The sequence below is a fragment of the Aspergillus brasiliensis genome, assembly GCF_001889945.1.
Source record: "Aspergillus brasiliensis CBS 101740 unplaced genomic scaffold ASPBRscaffold_3, whole genome shotgun sequence".
NCBI lineage: Eukaryota > Fungi > Ascomycota > Eurotiomycetes > Eurotiales > Aspergillaceae > Aspergillus > Aspergillus brasiliensis.
Genome location: NW_027137444.1, coordinates 3226714 through 3248011, shown reverse-complemented (window position 1 = coordinate 3248011; position 21298 = coordinate 3226714). Strand labels below are relative to the sequence as shown.

Below are 21298 nucleotides of genomic sequence, written 5' to 3'. Positions count from 1 at the left end.
TGGTGTGGTAGGATAGTGCGGTGGTTACTACTACTAGTAAGTAGTTTGTCTCCTTTGACTCTTCCGACCGAGAATATATCGCAGAGCAACGAAGCTGGATCATCTACTAATCCAGCATTTATCCATTAGCTACAGTACATTTATCTCTTCCCAATATCAGCATCCAACCATCCCTAACTATCTCATTCAACTCCAAGCTGTCGTTCCCACTACCAGTAACCCCCCGTATGACCGTCTTTCTGTCTTCCGCAGTAGCACTAATTCATAACACTTCCATCACTCCCATGAGACCCTCTCATCCGGCGGTAGACAGAAGACACATTCTGTACATTAGCCCCCCCACAACTAACCAGAATCCTATTCTTCTGGACAAAGTCCATAGTCTTTAGCATCTTCTCTTCCCTCCGCTCACATTCCTTCTCTGATATCTCGCCCTCCAAGCACCGCAGATATATCTTCAGCAAAACGAAATGTTTATCCTTGGGGAGATTGTAGGTATTGTAATGTTGGTTGATAGTTCGATGAATAGTAATATCCCACGGATCTCTCCTAGAAACATAACCACCGTTAGTATCATGTCCCTAAACACGACAAAAGTGAAGAAGAAGAAGAAGAAGAAGAAGAAGAAGAGGAGGAGGAACTTACGTATCCAAAGCCATACTCTCCGCCACCACCGCATCCCAAACCATGCCCACGGGCTTGGCCAAATCCATAACAATCTGTCTAACCGGAACATCCGGATCACACGAAAAGACAAACGTTTCCTCATCGACCAACAAAAACCCCTTCGGACTATCCAACACAGTCATTTCGCAATCGCCCAGCACCTTCCTATCGAGCTTCGTGTACGCCGGATCCTGCAGCAGGATCTCAATTTCTGTCGGTGTCCACGCCATTTCTAGCAGAACTCGTCGCAACATGAGCAGGAAGGCATGTTGGTAGGCACTTCGCTCTCGATCTACCTTGTCCACGTCGGGACTGGACAAGCTGTTGCATCCGAAGGCGATGATCTTGGTGACGGGGCCTTTAATGTGAGATAAGTAGTCCCGGAGGGTAGCCAGCATGTTCTTGTAGATGGTGCTGTCGGTCCAGGTGTGGAAGATGGCGTTGAAGTTTTCGCCCGCGGCTGCTATTTCGTTCTCGGTGGGGTCGTCATCTTCGTCGTCTTCCTCGTCGTCTAGACGACGAAATTTGTGCCCGAGGGCGAGGTTCGAGTATATGAGAGAGGGATGGCGCGTTTCGGGATCCGGGGTGATGTAGTCTGTTGGGGCGGAGAAGAACTCGAGGAAATGCTTAATGCTAGACACCACAGTATGGTAGATCAGTATTTACAATCAGTAGATGAGGTAGAAAGACGTACCCAACCATAGCGACACCCTGTTTATTGCGCTCAATCCTTTCCGTCATCACCTCGAACCCCACGTCCGTGCCATCCAGAGCTGGGATGTACACCACCTCTCCTGGCTTACACTTCTCCACCCTCGCTTGTGCCTCCTGGATGGCTTCTTTGGTCCACCTGGGGGTGCCCTCAGGATGGAGCTCCTTGTACCTCTGGGCCCTGATGTCTGGATTTAGATCAGGATTATTCCCTCTAGGTCGTAGGGAAGGTTGTAGGCCGATCTCCGAGGCAGGACGGCTTTGGGTAGTTTCTGTGGGTGTCACGAGGTCCATGGGGTCGCTTGATGTTGTAGACGACTCGCCATCCGTAGCCTCATCAATGTCCATGTCCATGTCCATGTCCATGGGCTCGCTGGGATCCATGGTTTCACGTGTTTTCTTTATTGTTGTCTAAGACTGAAGTGACTGAGGGTATCACGAGGGTGGAAGCTAGAAGCTAGATTTGGCGTAGATAAGTGAATACAAAGGCTGCCGATTCAATCTCTGACATAGTTTTGGTGACTAGCGACAGACACGAAAAAGCTAAGAACTGCATGCTGGTATAATTTATATCTGCTTGTAAGCTAACGTGGAGAATATGAGGCAGGGGAAAGCCTCGTGGACAATTGATCATATTGCGGCTCTTCCCATTGCATTCACTGGCAGCTAGGCTGCAAATGTGAAACCACGAAGTTAACCATGGAAAGTAGAGTTCCCAGAAAGGGCTCGAGAAGGGCAAAAAGAAAAACTATATCATATGTAGATGGAAAGTACCGCATGATAGACAATGCAGCTTAGACCTTCAAAGGGATTAGTGAGAAGTATCATGCTTTGATGCTTAACAAAGCAGTCATGATCGATATTCATGACTCGCGTTAGCTTTGTATTGGAAGTTGTTGGTTGGCACTAATGACATGATTATATTTTATTTTATTACATTCAAGGTTTCACAAGTTTTTTCCCCAGGAAATGCTGAGGTCGATATAATTGATGCCCATGGGGTGTATCACGGAAACTTTTGGTTGCAGAGAGTACCCACAGAACATGTGTCTCGGGATGACCATGAATACTGTTATACACAGAATTAACCATCCAAGGTTACTGCCTAATGAGTGGTACAAAATCAACAACGTAGTTATTCAACGCTTCTGTCCACAAACCACCGTGTGTCCAGCATATTAAACGCGATGTGATGGAGAAGCAAGCGGTATCTTCATTCTATCTTCAAAGCTATTCGATGGCGATGTACACAAGCTCATTAAGTAATAAGATCTTACAAATTTAGTTGAAACTTGCAGCTCCGTGATCGTGGTTTCTCCAGCCCATACTCCACTCATCCGCCTCTTCAGTGTCAGGTCCTGGAGATGTTGATCCTCCCACGTTTCAATCTGCCATTGCTCTTCCCAACCGCTTGAGGTCATCCGTTGCATCACCAGGCTGGATGCACAGCTCTAGAAAGGCGAGTTTATCAGACTCTTCATCCACTCTATCCAGTGCTTGCCTCAGATCCCCTATTGTCTTGATTTTCATGGCAAACATGGATGGACTGCCTTCTAGCTCCGCATCTTCCTTGCTGGCATAAGGGTTGTGAGACGCAGCGTGAGGCTTGGAGGAGAAAGAACTGGCCAGTTTGACATAGTCCCAGTTGGAAATGTAGTTGTATGGCCCATCATGCATAGCGGTCTGCTTTGTGGTCAGCATGGTCTATGATTTGTTCTCACATAACTTACCTCGATCCTGTACCCAAGATTGTTGAATAGGAATATGACCGCATTCGCTCTATGACGAATCATGCTGCTGACTTCTTGTGCTGTCATCTGAAAACCCCCATCGCCAATAAGGATGATTGATCGACCCTGTGTCCGAGCAAGTTGGGAACCGAATCCAGCAGGTAACGCCCAACCAATAGAGCAATATGGAAATTGTAGCAGGCAATTCGCTTCAGGGGGGAGAAGTATATGATTAGCGATAAGCCATGACTCGCCCGCATCGCAGAGCAGAGTGTCATGCCCTTTTATAAGCCCCTGAATACCGCAAATAGCGCTTTCGATGGTCACGGGTGCTTCTGATGCCTCTGATTCACTGGGAGGCAAACAACCAAGAAGTGGCTTGGATCGTGGAATGGACTCGGTCTTAGGTTTCATTCCAGACATGATGAGCTGCGCTATCAGTTCACCAATGCCCACAGGCCTGATGTGCTTTCCATCGGGTAGCTCGACCCAATCCTTGTCCACGCTAATCATGCGATAGTTTCCTTGCTTATTGCTACTCATGAAAACGTGGAGATCGGACCAATTTCCACCAATGACTAGCCAAAGGTCTGAGCTCATGACGATGTGCTCACCTGCTGGGTTTGTCATTCCAGCCCAAAATTGACCGCAATACTGCGGATGAGATTCTCCAATGCAACGGCCATCGGGCTGACAAAGAACCGCACAACCAAGCTTGTCCGCTAGAAGCTCAATTTGGCGACGGGGGAGAGATAATCCTGCTAGACTTCCAAGCAAGAGAACAGGCCTTTGAGACAAGTTCCAGATATCTGTAATTGTTTCTACAGCCTCTTTCAGTACGCGCGGTTGGCTCTTCAAGGTCACCTTCCTGCTCAGTGGTGACGGCTGAGTGCATGCAGCGGAAGCAAGATCGTTGGGTACCTCAATGTAGACCGGCAGGCTGGAGGCCAGGCATTTGCCTATCGTGTCATCCAGTACATCAGGAGCAGTCTCAGCGGATTCTAAACGGACAGATGCAGCTGTGACTCCTTGAAATGCATTGAAGGCCTGATCCTTGTTTTTAGCGGTAGGGGAGTGATGCAAAAATTTGTCGCTATCCACAAGATTTGTGGCAGGACAACCGGAGAGTATAATCAGTCTGATATTTTGCGAGCAAGCTCCCGATACAGCATTAAGTGCGGATAGGCTGCCTACAATATAGGGAACGACGAGAACTGCAATCCGGGCCGGTGATATGCGGGCGTATCCATCTGCGGCGTAACCAGCGTTCAGCTCATTGCAGCATGTTACCATACGGAGATTGGGATTCTTCAGCAAGTTGTCCAAGAGGAAGAAGTTAGTATCCCCTAGTAGGTATTAGCAAGCGATGCAAACGTCTGGGTTCGGTAAGCGAACCTGGTACTGCGAAATACTCGCGGATGCCCAACTCCTCCAAGCGGTAGGCCAAAAATGTGCCAATGTTATAATTCGTCTGATAGAAGGTAGGCTGAGAACCCGATGAATTTGCGGTCATCTCGGGTTTGGAAATCGCTTCAGGATCAGGAATCTTGACGACTGCATCGCCGAGCAATTGACCTCCGTGATGTAACGCCGCTTCCGGGGACGTTCCTTCAGGTATCTCAGTCTGCATAGATTTGAGAACTTGAGGAAGCTGGTCAAGTGCAAAAACATGGCATGGTTGCTGGAATTTTTCCTTAGTGAAAACGAAAATAGCCTCCTCTATCTGTTCTCGCGTTCCCCCATAAGGCGTAGCTTTGACCTGTGCCATTCTGGACATCATCTTGGATACGTCAATGTCGATCGGGGTCCCTGGAGGCAACCCCACAACAACAACTGTTCCTCTGGATTGCACGTACTGGGATTGGTAAGAATGTGTTATATCAGATACCGCTTAGGAAAGACTAACCTGAACTGCTCCTTTGAGGAGTGCTTCTGATCCTTCTATCAAAATTGCAGCATCCGTTCCGTTGCCAGTTAACCCCTGAGCTTCAGCCACAATATCGGTCGAGCAATTGTAGTCTATATAATACTCGACGCCAAGCTTCTCCTTATATAGAAGATTACCATCATCTCCTGTAGATACAGCCAGAACTCGACAACCGCGGGCCTTCGCGTATTGACATGTCAAAGTTGTTAGACCGCCTGGTGGTCCAGCAACAGCTTGCATCGCGTTAACCATGGCCGTTATCTTAGGCATGCACAGACTTACCTACAAGACTACCCGGCTGTGCGCCACTCTCCTGTACCGCCCTGAAGCATGTAGTTCCCGCGCAAAGAAGCTGAACAGAACGTTAGCACTTTTAGCGTGCTTAGGACAAGACTTGAGCTTACCGGGGCCACAACATCAAGAGGGAATTGCTTAGGCAGTCGGACGACATGGCATGCTTGACTGATACAGTATTCCTGAAAGGTACCATCAACTGAATATCCAGTAATCCGAGCGTGCGGGCACGAGACGAAGTCTGATTGCTTATCCGCATCGCAGACGCCACAGGTCCTATTGATCCACTGATTTACATTAGAAGTGTACTTATCGAGAAAAAATGGTTGAATACCTGTATACCAACATGATCACCAATCTTGATGTCCTCAACCTCGTTACCGATAGCTACAACAACGCCTGCACCTTCATGACCATCTTATACCCAAAGTCAGTATATTGTAGGGGGCTTCGACAGCTGTGGGCCTGCACACCGACGCAATGCCTTTTCCTAGTAACAGAATTCCCTAGAACAGTCAGCACCTGACATTGTATCTTCGACCGGATAGGGCTCACCTGTCCACTGATGAAGGGCGGAGTGGCAGAGTCCGGAGAATTTCAGGTTGACCAGTACCTCGTCCGGACCTGGGGACGCAATGGGCTTGTCTCTGCGTTTTGGACCTGATACGTCAGCAGGCGCACGCAAGAGATGCGGTGGTATGTAGGAAGAGCAAGGTCTCACTAGAGGTAATGCGCGGTCGCTCGAACAGCTGAGGGGGTGGCATTGGTAGTGTCTGGACTGGGGTCATTATTGTTTCGACGTTGACTTATGCTGTCGAGTACTAGGGAAAGTAAAAGCAGCAACAATGCTACCGCGAAGAAGGATGACGACCTGTGGCAACAGTATACCATTCAATTCATCAACCTGTCCTGCTAGCGAGTTCGTCCGCCACCCTTGACCTTGGGTATGCTTTTAAAGAATCCATGAGGGAAGTTAAGGCTGCGAACAATCATTGGCATCATCCCGCCGTAAAATCTATATGTCCCCTGATGAGATGAATGAATACCGGGATGCCAGAAGGATATACTTTCCAGAAACCTGGCACCCCGAGGAAATGGGGAAAGAGCCCGCCGGTGGGTCGAGGAGACCTCAGGTGATTATGCTTACATCACCCAAAGGCCAACAAGGGGATTGGGAGTTGGAAGTCATGGGACCTCGCACTGCGTTCAACAGTAGCCAGCATTGAATGCAAACTGCACGTACCATGAGTGTGAGTGGAGGGGCTATGCCAGGCTTCGTTACAAAAATTGAGACTGGGAGCGACCACATGCAAATTTAACCAGGCGGACTGTGATGCATAGCACCGAAGTATATTTGCAATCCGAATAAAGTAGGGCCAGCTGGGATGTAACTAGCCATTGACTTTCAAAAGGATCATGAAGACAGGATAGATCATGCGCTCAACAATATCTCTGCACAGTATCTCCTTTTGTTTCACATGGACGTCGTGATCGTGACCAAGGCCATTGTGTAGCAAATACTCTGCGAGGAAAGCAGATGGAGTGTGGACTAAGATATTCCAGCGTAAAGTATACAGAATAGTTGCCTACGAAAACTACTAAAGGGATTGGCATATTTGCTGTTGCTCATGTGAAGGTATTCCATGTACTTATGTGCTGTTCATAGACGATATCCGCTATCCATAGCGAGAATCGGGAGACTCACGGGTCCTTCGGAGAACTGAGAGTATTCCCCTGTAAGGCCTATTTTAGGAGGCTGCTGACCGCTTTTTTACTGCGCTGGTACCCGAAAAGGTGAGTGGGGATTGGATCGGGAGACAGAGTCGCGCTCTGCTATGAGAACTGTCCATCGCTACATACGTGCAGCTCGTGTCCGGAAGCTTCGGCTGCTACCGGCCTAGAAAATGAGCATGTCTTTTGTATGGATCATCTGGAGTGGAGAGGAACGTTCAGTGCAAACCCTGCAGTTAATGTTGAGTGCCATATGAGGAGTCAGGTTGAGGCCAGAGCCAACTCAGCATGCGATACTGGGTGTTCCCTGTAGGTGGGTGAGTCCCACATGGATAATAGCAAAGCAAGAAGGATTCGCTTTTAGATGTTGTGGTTACCATGACTAATTGTCAACAATCGTTGGCAGCTGTTTGAAGTATGACTGGTTCGTAGCCAACTTTCGCCATCTGCGAGCCAGGAAAATTGACTGGTCGCAACGTGCAATCCATGAATTGCTGCCAGACCGTGTGTCATCAACAAAGTATGTGCTCTAGCGGCAACAGCTCAGGTATGAAATGACACATCCTGAATGAAGCTGGATGAAGCCTCCGGTAGAGCAGCCGGTAATTACGTAATTCGCCGAAAGGGTTGAGCTCAAGCCTTATAAGGCGGCTCCAAACGAGCCACTCAGCGATCCAGGTCACCGAGCGACAAGAAGCCATGTAGTTGCAACAAGGTAGAATTAAGAGCAGCCACGAGCCACCGCGGAGTCATGTGGCCCGATGTGGTACGACGGCTGATTTCTGGGGTGTTCGGGAGCGCCCTACGGCGACGACTGCCGGCTACCGAAAAAGGGGAAGTCCCCAGAACGGGCCAACCAGGAACCAGGGATTATTATCGTAATACCCACTTTCGGAGATAAGGGCTGTCGCAATTTTTTTTCTGCAGCGTCCCCAGGCCCGCAAAAGCAGATGCCCAATATGCAGGGCTCGGTAGGCTGTCTGGGGTGAGGACCCTTTCGTATAGACCATTTCCTCCTATTTATACCTCCAACCTGTAACCCGTACTGTGTCCCAGTCAGATTTTAATCGTGTTGGAGTGTATAGGGTGCTTGTGTGAACGTTTATAATCACCGAGGGCAATCCGCAAACTACCAATTTGGGAATGGCTGATATTGAGACACCAGTCCGCCATAGCCTGGATCAGGGGGCCCACGCAACCATAGAGAAGATGGCTTCCCAGGTAATAACAACCGAGGAACAAGATGACGCTTTCGACGAGAAGTATCCGGAGGGAGGCCTCCAAGCCTGGCTTGTGGTCCTTGGGTCATGGTGTGCAATGGTTCCGTCAATGGGGTTATTGAACACCATATCAGTCCTGCATGCGTGGACATCCACCCACCAGCTCTCGGAATATTCTGAATCCAGTGTTGGATGGATTTTTGGCGTCTTCAGCTTCTTCCTGTATTTTGCGGGCGCCCAGGTCGGTATGTTTCTCATCCCATTATCCACACATCAAGCAAGCGGCTGATCGACGATGCCGACAGGTCCGATATTCGACAGCCGTGGACCGCTGCCGGTTGTAGTTCCGGGGTCGATTGGCTTGGTTGTCGCGGTATTCTGCTTTAGTGAGAGCACAGGTTAGCATTCATCCATGACCATTTGTAGGGTGCCACTGACGCAAAACAGAATATTACCAAATCATGCTTTCTTTCAGTGTACTAGGCGGCCTCTCATCTTGCTGCCTCTTCACCCCTGCTATCTCCGCCATCGGGCACTGGTTCAATGTTCGTCGTGGCATTGCCACCGGGATCGCTTGTACAGCTGGCGGACTCGGGGGCGTCTTTTTCCCCTTGATCATATTGTATGTCGCTCCGAAGCTCGGGTTCGCGTGGGCTATGCGCATCATCGGGATTATTTGTTTCGTGCTATGTGGCTTTGCGTGTCTTCTTTTAAAGACACGGCTCAAGCCTGACACAAAACGTGGCATGGCGATCGATCTTCGCGCCCTCCGAGAACCCAACTATGCCCTCACCACGCTTGCAGTATGGATGGTCGAATTTGCGGTATTCGTCCCCTACACCTATCTCTGCTCGTACGGGTTGTATGCTGGTATCGGAGAGTCGCTCTCTTACAAACTGTGTATCTTCCTCAACGTGGGAGCCATCCCGGGACGCGCATTTCCGGGACTCCTCGCGGACAGGCTCGGTCGGTTCAACGTGATGGCATTCACTGCATTGGTTTGTGCTATTATGACGCTCGCGTTGTGGTATAATGCTGGCACGAACGATGCTGCCATTATCGCGTACTCGGTTATGTTCGGGTTCTGGAGTGGTGCGGCTATTAGCCTGACGCCTGTTTGTATCGCACAGGTGTGTCGAACGGAGGATATAGGCAAGCGAAACGGAACGACGTTCACTCTAGTGAGCTTTGGGACACTGACTGCAATCCCTATTGCGGGAGCGATACAAGAAAAGGATGGAGGTGCTTTCTGGGGACTGATTCTTTTTGGTGGGATCCTGTATCTTGCGGCGTGTGTTGCATTCGTGGTTGCGAGGGGAGTTGCTGGCGGTTGGAAGCTGAGAACAAAGTTTTAGACATACATATCCTAGATAAGATAACAATATAATATAGACATGCTCGCAGGAAGTGTCCACTGTTGCAAACTAAGTTACTGACGGACTGTTTGTAGGTGGGGAACACATGAGGCTGGTGGACGAATTTGGGAAAGCTCCCTCGCAGCACCTCATTTCTGTGGAAGACTGATCCGCTGCTGCTGATATTCCTGATACCCTCCATTCTATAACCGTCATTGTCAAATATGATTAGAGTCTATAGTGTGGTGTTGAGCAGAAGTAACCAGGGATTGGACTAGGGGAATAGCTGGGCAGATACTTCCGTTGAACACTTTGTTGCCGCAGGCACAGCGCCTTCCATGCCTCCTCTCCGTGGCTTCCGAGCTAAACCTCAATTTTTGTTAGCCTGGAAGCATGATGAATGCCAAACACTCTAAGTTCGAGCATCAAAAGTCTCTACTCTCCTGGGCTATAGTCCTGGCACCGCTAGGAGGTCCGAAGGCGAAAGTAGATTGTCTGAGGCTGGAATTGATCACATAACTGGGTGCTTCGAGCCCTGGTAGGTACGGGGGTCTCGAAACGGAGGCAGTGCAGAAAGATTTTTCAGGGAAGCGCCCTTGCCGGACACATAGCCACTTACTGTGACTTTCTGCGTCAGGAACACTAGTTTGATTTAAGAGACAAGGATCATCGGCGGCCTCTGTCCCGTGTCCAAGATGAAGGCAACCCATGACTTTGGCAAGAGTAGAGGGACCAGAAGCTCGTATCACGCTTTCTTTCTAGACAAGAACTTTCTCGACTCGGGTATGGATGATTAACTTGTGCACAGGATGTGAGTCCGTACACGATAACCTCAGGGGCGATATGCTCGTTTCCAGGCCTTGACTAATGCGAGAACAGGATGCAACCCATTTGCCTTGCTTATTTGGTCATCTGAGCAGAGGCAAGACGAAGCCACAGTGGGTACACTGCCTCCAGATGATTCCCTTCCGAATACGTCCTCGAAGCATGATATGGGAGGCTGGCCGCAGTCTGGTCTGGAAATAGCGCATACCCTTCTAATTGGCATAGCTTGGGCGCACCATCTGAGACAGAGCCAGGTAGAAACCATCCAGTAGGCAGTATTAATGATACTCCGCGGGTCGTGTGGAGTGTCACGAACCGTATGACTCGATTATCCTTACTACAATGAAGGTATTGCTGTTTGTATCCAGGATTTTCGGTGCCACCGATTGGTGGATAGGAGAAGACCGGGAGCATTCACCAGTGACATGCCCTTTGTGCCTAGAGGAGAAAAAGAAACGAAAGCGCACCGTGCTCTCCGTCCTCATAAGCTGGATAGGCCTCATTATGCCGGTGGGGGCAAGTTCACCACGGAAGCCTGGCCTGCTATTCTGGTGACTGCGAAGTTGGCGTCGAGCTGGATTGTGATACGTGCGCAAGGTGCCCCATGGTGGGTAAGCAGTACAAATCGAAACCTGTAGCGTCGACTGTGTGAGTACCCTGCTATCCGGATTAGGAGTTGGATCTCGCCAATCTCAAGGAGGACGAAAACTCTTACCTGCACTAGTCAGAGACGGCGAGAAAATGTTGCTCACTAAGAGACCAGACACACCGGGGCGCTTCGGAGCGTTTCAGGCCGTCTGCGAGCGTAGGAAAGGGAGGCAGAGCAGAGTGAGGACCTTGAGTGACCGGGAGGACACGTGAGTGCCACCAAGGTGCTCATGCTCTCAAGGTGCTCATTCACTCCATTTTATAAGTATCCTCACTTTCAACACCCACACAAAGATTTCTCTCGATCTTTTCCTTCCTTTCGGTCATGAATGCTGATCGTCTCTCACCTGGCAGATGTGTCCAAGTCTCCAAGATGACGGGGATGAAGGAGGTTGATCATCATACACCAACCCGTGATTAGAACCCACTCCAGGCGACGGCTGCTGACATTTAGCGTGTTTCCTGGCCTGGCCTATGGTGGGGAAACGAGGTCAGGCAACGCTACCTCACTAACCAAGGTTTAGCCATGCTACAAGAGTTATTGCTGGCTGTTATGTAACTCGCCGTTCAGCTGCCTCACCCCACAGCCGACTCGAGCCAGATGAGGGGCTGCACCGTCATGTTTGGTGCAGCGTGGGATGGTCATGACGCGCGGATAGCGCAGAGAAATGGCACGACGGATTAAACTGGTGGCTCTGGAAGGACATAAATAGGCCGTCGTGTCTCTGGTTGCTCGATCTTTTCTCATCAACCACAACTCAAATTCTCAAGTCCTCAAGCAAGCAAAGCCTTCAAATCTCAAACCTCTTTAGTACATCTTTTACCGGTTTCATACCAATCTCTTCCAAAATGTCTCCCTGCTCCTGCAACTGCTGCTCTGGAAACTGCTCCAGCTGCTCCTGCGCCTCTTGCAGCGTGAGTAATCCGTATTTGAGCCACCTAGCTTTGTAAGTCCAGAATGTACTGACTTGATGGTGATTAGCATTAAATGCTGTCGATACTCACTCCTCGGCTATGATACCACAACCGCACCACGGCCATCTCTACCGATACCTCCGATTTCAGGCTGTATCTCGGGCTTGAAGACAACATTATAAGGAAGATTAGGATGGTTGATATCAATATTTGGGCGCGCAAGTGGGAGTGATCTGAATTTTCTGATGATTTGGGTTATGATTTAGTTGTCTATTCTATCATGTCACCTACATTCTAGCTTCAGGTGTGCCAAGTCCAATAGAAATGGCTTTATGGAGGAGATACAGTTGCTCCGCAAGATCTAGACTATTCGTAGATAAAGTTCTTTTAAACGGAACGACATAAAGCACCTGCAGACCCGACGCAGACGCACGTGTTGAATGCATGTAGTGAAACGTTGGACGGGACTCCACAGGGTTGATGCCAGTCACGTTCACTATCTCGACCTCCACCAGCAAAGGGTTCAAGGTAATCACGGGAATAGCCGTAGGGGACTGTGAGCTTCTAGCTCGCTTGCTGTGAGAGACACCATCCACATGTTGGCGGCGAGTTCCGTAAAGCTTGCTTTCCCTGTTAGGAAGCATACAGCGTGACTCAATTGGCAGTATTACTGTACTTTGGGCTTTAGAGAACTGGAATAGGGTCTAATATATGTGGACCTTTGCAGCATGCATCTGCCGGCGGAGCGCTCGGCTAAGCTAGATTATGACTGCATCATCGCAGTGCGTATATGGGGCCAGGATGCAAGGGGTATGTTGACAGATTCATGGACTTCAAACTCTACATACATTCTTTATGACGGTGTGCCTTTGATAGCATCTGAATGTGTTGCTTCTGTATTTATTCATGTCGTTGATCCTGCTACCTGTGAGTCTAATAGCGGGCAATGGTGGGAAGTAGAGTATTACGACCAGTTCATCGCATCTTACCGGGCTGGTGTACCAACGAGTATCGGGCTAACCAAGAAGGCAAACTTCGACATTAGCGTATGAGATGGGGTATATTAGCGAGGTCTAATTCACGAGGAGCGAATAGAACTAGGAGGAGGGTATGTAGGAGACAGACATCCACCGGCCAATGTTTCGCTTGGATAAAGCAGCGCCAACTTCGGATTTGTTTCCTGATCAGTTCGATCAGCTGTGGCGTTTCTGGGTTTGGATTAAGCGCGCAGAGTGGTACCCCATGAAGAAGGGAATGACCAAATGTTCATGAGCGCGTTTATGATTCATCTAAGACAACGATGGATAGAAGGCATTCGATTGGACTGAGATGGTGGACTGGTGTGAGTACCTGCTTGGTCGCCGAGAAGTGAGCAAATAACTCACAGCACCAGTCGGGGAACATCCGATGAATATCACGGCTGAATCTGGGTTTGGGCAGCAGGGGCACACCAACTAACCACGAGCAGGGGGCGGACAATGGATCGGGCCAACCGGTGGCATGCGCGACAAGGAATCCGGTGCTAACTAAATACTAATGTACCTTAGTGGAGGCCAAATTCATGCTAAATGCAGGCCAGACCCGGTGGAGGTGGGCTGGGCTTAATCTCATCCGCCGACCATCTTCTCGCTTCCTCCCCACTCGTATCCACGGCGTCTGTCTGACAGCCCATCACCATCACCCTCACCATCATTACCAACGTTCTTCGTCCGCCAACTTTCCACCAAGGTCCTAATTGTTACAAATCCCACTCATGATGTTGTTCGCAGCTTGGGATCAAATGGTGGTGTGATGGTGGTAATTTGCTGATGGCCATACTTTGTTCTCTCCCGTAACCTGACGGGAGATACTTCTGCTCTTGGAGCGACTGTCCTGCATGAAGATGCTGCAGAACGTGGGATTTTACGAATGGAATTGACACAGGCATTGGCTGACACTCGCAAAAGGAATAACCCGATAAGTTAGATGAATCAACGAGTCAGAGGCAGGCTACCTTGTTAGTGTCGGAGACTGGGCCTGTCCACGCTCTCAAGGTCCTCACAAGGTCCTCACCTGAAATCTCTGCCACGCACCTCCATTATATAAGACCGTGACGCCACGAGGTGCCAAACAGAGGAAATGATCAGAGCCGTGCAATTTGCTTTCTCTTATCCTTTTTGATCTGAGTGACATTTATCCTCAATTTCTCCAAAATGTCGTTCAATCCTAATGATGTTGACCTTGATACGGCCGACCCTACAGAGATTATCTGCTATCTCAACAAATCGGAAAATGACTACAATGGCCAGCTGGGTGCCCGCATTTCGGCTATTTTCGTTATCTTTGCCGTCTCAACTGCAGTGACCTTCTTCCCCGTTGTCGCCAAGCGTGTCCCCAGGCTGCATGTTCCACTATATGTCTACCTCTTCGCTCGTTACTTCGGTGCCGGTGTTATCATTGCAACGGCTTTCATCCATCTTCTGGACCCCGCATACTCCGAAATCGGCCCGCAATCATGCGTTGGAATGACCGGTAACTGGGCCGATTACTCCTGGTGTCCTGCGATTGTCCTGACCTCGCTCATGTGCATCTTCCTCCTTGACTTCGGTGCCGAGCGTTATGTCGAAATAAAGTATGGCGTCTGCAGAGAGGACCCTGAGCCAATCATGACCAGTGCAGTGGACAACTCGACCGTGGACAAGGCGTCGCCCGGGAACAGTAGGAAGGGCGAGGCTGATGTGGAGGAGTTGTCCACCAGTGACACCCTGATTGACAGGTCCTTCAAGCAGCAGATTGCCGCATTCCTGATCCTCGAGTTTGGTGTCATCTTCCACTCCGTCATCATTGGTCTGAACCTGGGAGTCACTGGCGACGAATTCGCGACGCTCTATCCCGTCCTTGTCTTCCACCAGTCCTTCGAAGGTCTGGGTATTGGCTCTCGTATGTCCGCCATTCCTTTCCGCAAGGGCAGCTGGCTGCCGTGGATCCTATGCAGCTTGTACGGATTGACTACACCCATCTCGATCGCTATTGGTCTCGGTGTCAGAACTACATACAACTCTGGCTCGTACACCGCCAACGTGGTGTCCGGTGTTCTGGACGCGATCTCTGCCGGTATCCTAATCTACACTGGTCTGGTCGAGCTTTTGGCTAGAGACTTCCTCTTCGACCCTCATCGCTCCCAAGACAACAAGCGTCTGGCATTTATGGTTATTACCATGCTCTGGGGTGCTGGTATCATGGCTCTTCTCGGAAAGTGGGCTTAGGCCTCGGGGATGCTGTTGTGAAGACGTGCTGTGTCTGATATCCGTTGCTCATGCAACTCCTCTTCTTGCTCATATCGCATCCATTTACTGTTCGAAATACCCTTTGCCATTCTATTCTGAAGATCTATTTGTCATGTGCACATATGTATGGACGATAATATAATTAGCGGAACAAAATTGCTCAAGACTGTGATATATGATTTATGTTCTCTTCTTTGCCACCCATGGGTCTGCGAATGTATGTACTCTTCCACAGAAACTAAACTGAGGTTTCTCTTTGATAGTCGACCTTCCTTGTTCATCACATTAGCAATTCTCGCTCCTAATATCCTATCACGAAAGCCTTAACCAAAACAACCAGCAAACGTCTCCTTTCTCCCGATCAATGCTGAATTAAGGTCTGACCGTTTGTGTTGGGGAGTAAGTAGAGAGGTCCTTTGGAGGAGCACGTGTCGTCTTAGCTATTCGCTGAGCCAGCTTTCGTCGCTTGTCGGTCCACCGTCAGTACTAAAACAAGAGGAAGACTTTAGCGAACGCATCTCATCCCCCGACCGACATGTCTTTACGCATATACCCTTTTTATAAATGCTATGGACCCGAACAGTGCCTGGTCTTACTGCAGGTGACTAAATCATAGTTCCTGTTTGCAACAAACATTTCAAGGGACTACTACCGACAAGACAGTTCCGCTATCGATAAAGCAGGTTGAGTTGTTTTTTTTTTCAGCCACAATAAAACCTTCTTTGTCCTGGCTTCCATTATTCTCTTCAAATCTACATCAACTAACGGTATCTTCCAAACAGGACCCTTGCCATCATCTATTTATCGCACTCACCCTCCCTCAAAACCCCACAACAACACTCACCAACCCACCACTCCCAGCTACTCAACTACAACCTAACTAGAAGGCGCCGTATCCTTAACAGTCGGATAATAATACCCACTCTCATCCAAGCTCGACGTATCCCAATACACCTGATACACATCGGAGACATTGGTCGCCTTGAGACGGAACACATCACTCAACTCGCCGGACGATGACTCCCACATGAGATAAGACCCATAGAAGAGAAAGCCATCAGTGGCGGCATCCGAAGGCGTATCGATTCCGTTGCCGGTGAAGCCCACGGGGAGGATCTCGTCGGCCGTGGGACGGATATATAACAGGGTGTCGGAGTCGAGGGTAACGCCGTCGGTGGTGGCGGTGGTGATGAGTTCGGTGTCGGTGATGACGACTACAGCTATGGTTAGTGTGTGCTCTGTGTATATGGCTTGAAAGGAATGCTGACAGGTGACGTCGGTGGTGACGGATCCATAGGGCCAGAGAGATGAGTCGCCGGCGTAGGCGAGACCTGATGCTAATGTCAGCTGGATTCTGGAGATGGCGCCAAGAAGTCTATATACCATCGGAATAGAAGAACTTAAGTCCTGAAGCGGCGACACCCCAGGCGTACAGACTGAAAGAGCCACTGGGGTTGCGCTTCTCCAGGCTGGAGTCGATCTTGGCAGACGGGGCGGCAAGAGCACCAGCGGCCAGGGCCAAGGCGGAGAGGATAGACGACTTCATGGTGAGTGATGATTTTGATACAGAATAAATCAATGAGGAAGCTAGGTGCAACCCTGACGAGAGAACAACCGGCTTTTATACCGCCAGTCTTCAGCCATGGACCTATCTTCAGGACTGCATCGGCCCCACCGCGCAACATGATTGCCTAAGCTTAAGTTCCTCAGGGATTTGGGGTCCAAGAATTATCCAATGACTGACTCGAAACTGCTGTTCTGCTGCATCTAGTCTCGTATAGACTATAAGCATACGTATGCAGACCAACTGCATACGGGATAGTGGGGACTAGCGCTGGAGCTCCCGGGCTAGTCTGAAGAGCCACTCGGGCAATGGACTCATTTATATACAGAGTACGCTTGGTGCCATTTCATGGCCCGAAGATGTCATGCGGTCAATTGTCTGACATATAAGTAGTTGAGATATATCTACTCTGTGGCTGTCCAATCGGTAATTATGTGAGCTAAGATCGGCTGGAGTGGGCGGAAATGTACTATTGTGGATGTTGAGGCACGAAACAAGGACCAAGAACTTCACCCCACTACAGAGCTCTTCAATCCTGCGATGAGCCAGAAAGTGGAGAATCTAACAATTAGGCTCACTTACAAATTCTTATATAATCCATGCAACGAGATTATCTTGAACGTGAGATCTGATGCAGCTCAACATGATCAAGTTCCGCCTTATGCGAATATGCCATCTAAGTCTTATCCTCTCCAAGCAATCCACAGGATACAATTAACACAATAGTATAATAAGAAATCTATTCATCAAGCATCACATCTATATCTTCTATAAGCTCCAACCTACTCAGGAACCCCCCTCAAACTTATCACCGTATCCCTCACACTCTCCCTCAACGAGCGATACTGCAACCCCAGATCCCTCACCGAAGCGCCATTATCAAAGCCATACTTCGGCCCCCCCTCAGGATAACTGCCATCCCTCAACGCCTCCTCCCCCTCCGGCAAACCCCCTTTAACCTCAGGAAACTCCTCCCGAATCACCTCCACAATCTCCCTATTACAAAACCCCCCCGCCGTCAAAAAATACCTCTTCCCATTCGTCTCTTCCCCCTTTTCCAATGCCACCGCATGCGCCATCGCCGCATCCCGCACATCAACCCAAAACGCACTCCCCGTAGGAGGACATCTCTCCCGAAACCTCCCCGCCACGAAATCCCTAATCCTCTGATTCGAGGTATTCACCTCCTTCAAACTCCCCAAGGACCCCTTCACCACAGGACCAAAAATCAACGACGGATTCATCACCGTCAATCCAAACCCCGGCTTCTCCCTCTCCATGAACGCCCAGGCTTCTCGCTCCGCTAGTGCTTTACTCGTTCGATACCCTGCTTGTCCTGTTGCGTTTGCAGGATTGATCGCTTCTTCCCAGGTAACTCTATTCCAGTCACTCTCTGAGTATTTAGACCCAGCGGGTTTATTCGGGTTCCACATCGCCGCGAAAGACGACGTAATTACCACCTTTTTCACCGTAGGTGCGTATTTCTGTACTGAGCTGAGGATACCGATGGTGCCATTAACAGCAGGATCGAGCATGTCCGTCTTGATATTGTCGATGCTGTAGTGGAATGGGCTGGCGGTGTGGATTACCCCCGTTAGTGGGGGAGAGTTGTTGATGACGGCGGAGTCGAAGGCGGAGAGTTGGGATATGTCCGGGACGATTTTGATGAAGAATTGGGTGGAGGGGATATGTGGGCGTTGGGAGCGTAGCAGGGTGGCTTTTTCGACGCTGCGGACGGTTGTGGTTATGGTGTGGCCCCGCGAGAGGAGGATGTCGATGAGCGTGTTGGCGAGGAAGCCGGTGCCGCCGGTGATGAGGATGTGGGACATTGTAGCTTTGGTAATTGGTTTTGGTGATTGGTTTTGGTGATTGGTTTTGGTGATTGGTTTTGGTGATTGGTTTTGGTGATTGGTTTTGGTGATTGGTTTTGGTGATTGGTTTTGGTGATTATGGGTAGTAGTGTATTTTGGGGAGAGTGTAAAAGGGAGAGATGGGGTAGATATTTATATAAGATATAAGCTACATGGATAACTAGCAGATGGTGATTACTCCGTAGTTAATAGTATTATCACCGCGTACGTCCGATCTCCTCAATTAGCAGGTGGGGATTAAGCTAAGCTCCGGGAACAGTCTTACTAATTGACTGCCCCAAGGATCGGCCAAGATATGCATGGGATTCAGATGTACGGGATTGGCTCCTTCGCGTATTCTGTCATGGCGCTAGATGAGGCTGTCGGGAACTGGAACGGATTTAGGAGTTTATATCGGGAGGATAACTAGATAGTCACGGGCGGTAACTAGATATGTGGGGCTGATCGGGGAGTTTTTCGGATATTATTCGAGGTAACTATTGATCAATGATATGTCATAAAGCTGATATGTGATGTATGACATCATGGAATGGACTGGTCTAGATTGATCGGTGTCCATGCTTATACTCTACATTGTAATCCAAGTAAACCTGTTGCTTGCTTGACTGAGGTGTTGATGGTTGTTCTCTAAGGGGCGATTACATGCTGAGATAATTATATATCTCACTGAATAGGATGTCAGCTGCTTAGAGAATTATTCCCATGTATTGGTTTATGCTTTGTCTCTGATGATGCAGCTTTATAGATATTGCTGTACTTTGTACTCAAGGTACATGAATATTATTCTTCCATCAATCGCATCCCTGGCTCGGAAGACGGCCCGACCCGAGTATTCAGCATTATACATATTTCTATGGATGCAGGGTCTAGTACAGCAGTGAAAACTAGCAGAGACGAGAGCAACTAGTCATATAAGGCATAAACATACAAGATAATAAACACATACACACATCTACTGTCTAACAGCCCTCACAACCCTCACCTCAAACCTCGTCTTATGATCCCTCTTCAACACCCTCCCCATGCACCCACACCAATCCACCATCCTCCGATACACCTCCTCACTCTCAAACCTGCTCCCCCTTCCCATCTCCACAAACCGATTCTCCATCCACTGCCAAACAAACGCCCTCTTAGCCACCCACTCAACTCCCCACCACCTCTGCACTCCCCCCCTTTTCCACTTCGGCTGCTCCCCCACCACAATATAAACCATTCCCAAGATCGAACACAAGTCCAGAATCTCTTCCATGAGCTCCTTATCCTTCAACCAGATAACTTCCTCACTTAGAACCACCGTTGGCAACGAAAATACCACCCGCGTCGCTTTCCCATTCATATCGGGCTGCTCGAGACGGTCGCTTGCCCCGAGGATCAAGTCGACGATGTTGTCGGGGATGAGGTAGAGATAGTCGCGGTTTATGTCGAAGGGGCGGGAGAAGGGACATATTTCCTTCCTACTACTAACATCCTCACTCTGATTTCCTGTAATGCGATCCCTAGGTGGAATCGATACCCTCTGCCCCCATTTCCGCGCAATAGCTCGAGCTTCGCTATTCACATGCAACAAAGGAGTATAGATCTGCACATGGTCCAGAAGACTCATATCGAATATTATCTCGTAGTTGGCATGGGGGTGGTTGGTTCGGCCTATTATCCCGGTGTTGGGAATGGGTTGGGCGACCCAGCAGTTTTTCCTGTGGGGGAGTAAGGCGGAGGGAGGGTGTGTGGGTGGTGGGAGGGCATATTGCCAGATGTGGTGTCGGAGTTCGGTGGGGAGGAGGGTGAAGAGAGGGAATGTTTTTCCTGCTGCTGCTGCTTCTTCTTCTCTTTGATGGGGGTGGTATGGGGTGGGATTCTTCAACATGTTTTGTAGATTGGGTTGTTGTTGCATGTGTGGTGGTGTTGATCCATTCTTGGATAGTGTGACGAGGCGATCTGGATGATAAGTAGGCGGAGGTAGGTTGTCAAGGCTGACTGACGGGCTACCTTACCTTAATCAATGGGGGCTGCGCCACGGCCCCTTGCATGTGACTTTTACCCGGTCGCAAGACTGCACTCGGATAGAGTCCGCCATGAGAATTGGTAAGTAGAATGTGAACTTTAGTCGATATGATAGCTTTGTTGGACCCATTGATGATTGATGCTATGTTGACGAGGTAATTCGCATAGTTCGTGGCTTTTTGGGAGGGAGAATGTATGCGACCGGTGTGTTCAGAACCCGACCGACAAATATTGTCACTGAGACCTTTCTATTTTCTTTGTCTGGAGACTAACCACTTCAAAAATAGGAAAAGCCATGCCATGAACACATGGTCACAAGTGTGGAGCTAAACACCGAGCTCAAAAGTGATTGAAGGGTATGGCATTTAATGACCTAAGACAGGGACACGGAGGGCCAAAGATTCAACGAGAATGACCTAGGACAGGAACAACAAGCGCTAAAGATTCAAGAGCCCGCTCCGATAATGCAAATCATGACAACGTAAGTGAACGGCAACAATAGCATCAACGTGACTTGCACGCATCACATCTCAGATGTGTATGGAATCTATGCCGTGAACAAAGGAAAAGC

At 49.3% G+C, this 21298-nt stretch overlaps 8 protein-coding genes across 8 annotated transcripts; 2 read left to right on the top strand and 6 right to left on the bottom strand.

Annotated features, from left to right (window-relative positions):
- Positions 1–86: 86 nt before the first annotated feature.
- Positions 87–1725, bottom strand: ASPBRDRAFT_148010 (SRR1 family protein; the record flags this gene model as incomplete). Its single annotated transcript, XM_067619276.1, has 3 exons — positions 87–549; positions 646–1299; positions 1361–1725. The coding sequence occupies 3 exons, from the start codon at positions 1723–1725 to the stop codon at positions 258–260; spliced, it is 1311 nt and encodes a 436-aa protein (XP_067482515.1). The 3' UTR covers positions 87–257.
- Positions 1726–2760: 1035 nt separating this feature from the next.
- ASPBRDRAFT_73433 (uncharacterized protein) lies at positions 2761–6288 on the bottom strand (the record flags this gene model as incomplete). The annotated part of the gene is made up of 10 exons (XM_067629211.1): positions 6050–6288; positions 5884–5988; positions 5802–5834; positions 5663–5745; positions 5439–5615; positions 5317–5386; positions 5014–5267; positions 4503–4962; positions 3108–4453; positions 2761–3063 (listed from the first exon to the last, which is right to left on the bottom strand). The coding sequence occupies exons 1-10, from the start codon at positions 6114–6116 to the stop codon at positions 2761–2763; spliced, it is 2898 nt and encodes a 965-aa protein (XP_067482514.1). The 5' UTR covers positions 6117–6288.
- Positions 6289–7981: 1693 nt separating this feature from the next.
- ASPBRDRAFT_481649 (putative oxalate/formate antiporter) lies at positions 7982–9847 on the top strand. Its single transcript, XM_067626030.1, has 3 exons — positions 7982–8524; positions 8585–8677; positions 8727–9847. The coding sequence occupies exons 1-3, from the start codon at positions 8203–8205 to the stop codon at positions 9632–9634; spliced, it is 1323 nt and encodes a 440-aa protein (XP_067482513.1). The 5' UTR covers positions 7982–8202; the 3' UTR covers positions 9635–9847.
- Positions 9848–10555: 708 nt separating this feature from the next.
- On the bottom strand, positions 10556–11492 carry ASPBRDRAFT_481501 (uncharacterized protein). Its single transcript, XM_067626029.1, has 2 exons — positions 11229–11492; positions 10556–11091 (listed from the first exon to the last, which is right to left on the bottom strand). The coding sequence occupies exons 1-2, from the start codon at positions 11337–11339 to the stop codon at positions 10768–10770; spliced, it is 435 nt and encodes a 144-aa protein (XP_067482512.1). The 5' UTR covers positions 11340–11492; the 3' UTR covers positions 10556–10767.
- Positions 11493–13644: 2152 nt separating this feature from the next.
- Positions 13645–14038, bottom strand: ASPBRDRAFT_40536 (uncharacterized protein). Its single transcript, XM_067624374.1, has one exon. The coding sequence runs from the start codon at positions 13947–13949 to the stop codon at positions 13761–13763; it is 189 nt and encodes a 62-aa protein (XP_067482511.1). The 5' UTR covers positions 13950–14038; the 3' UTR covers positions 13645–13760.
- A 176-nt stretch (positions 14039–14214) lies between these two features.
- Positions 14215–15267, top strand: ASPBRDRAFT_28210 (uncharacterized protein; the record flags this gene model as incomplete). Its single annotated transcript, XM_067622487.1, has 1 exon — positions 14215–15267. One exon carries the CDS (start codon positions 14215–14217, stop codon positions 15265–15267), a length of 1053 nt encoding a protein of 350 aa, XP_067482510.1.
- Positions 15268–15904: 637 nt separating this feature from the next.
- Positions 15905–17103, bottom strand: ASPBRDRAFT_40534 (uncharacterized protein). Its single transcript, XM_067624373.1, has 3 exons — positions 16672–17103; positions 16557–16619; positions 15905–16502 (listed from the first exon to the last, which is right to left on the bottom strand). Exons 1-3 carry the CDS (start codon positions 16832–16834, stop codon positions 16165–16167), a joined length of 564 nt encoding a protein of 187 aa, XP_067482509.1. The 5' UTR covers positions 16835–17103; the 3' UTR covers positions 15905–16164.
- A 531-nt stretch (positions 17104–17634) lies between these two features.
- On the bottom strand, positions 17635–20590 carry ASPBRDRAFT_53190 (uncharacterized protein; the record flags this gene model as incomplete). The annotated part of the gene is made up of 3 exons (XM_067627025.1): positions 17635–18686; position 19291; positions 19697–20590. 3 exons carry the CDS (start codon positions 20588–20590, stop codon positions 17635–17637), a joined length of 1947 nt encoding a protein of 648 aa, XP_067482508.1.
- Between the last annotated feature and the right edge of the window lie 708 nt (positions 20591–21298).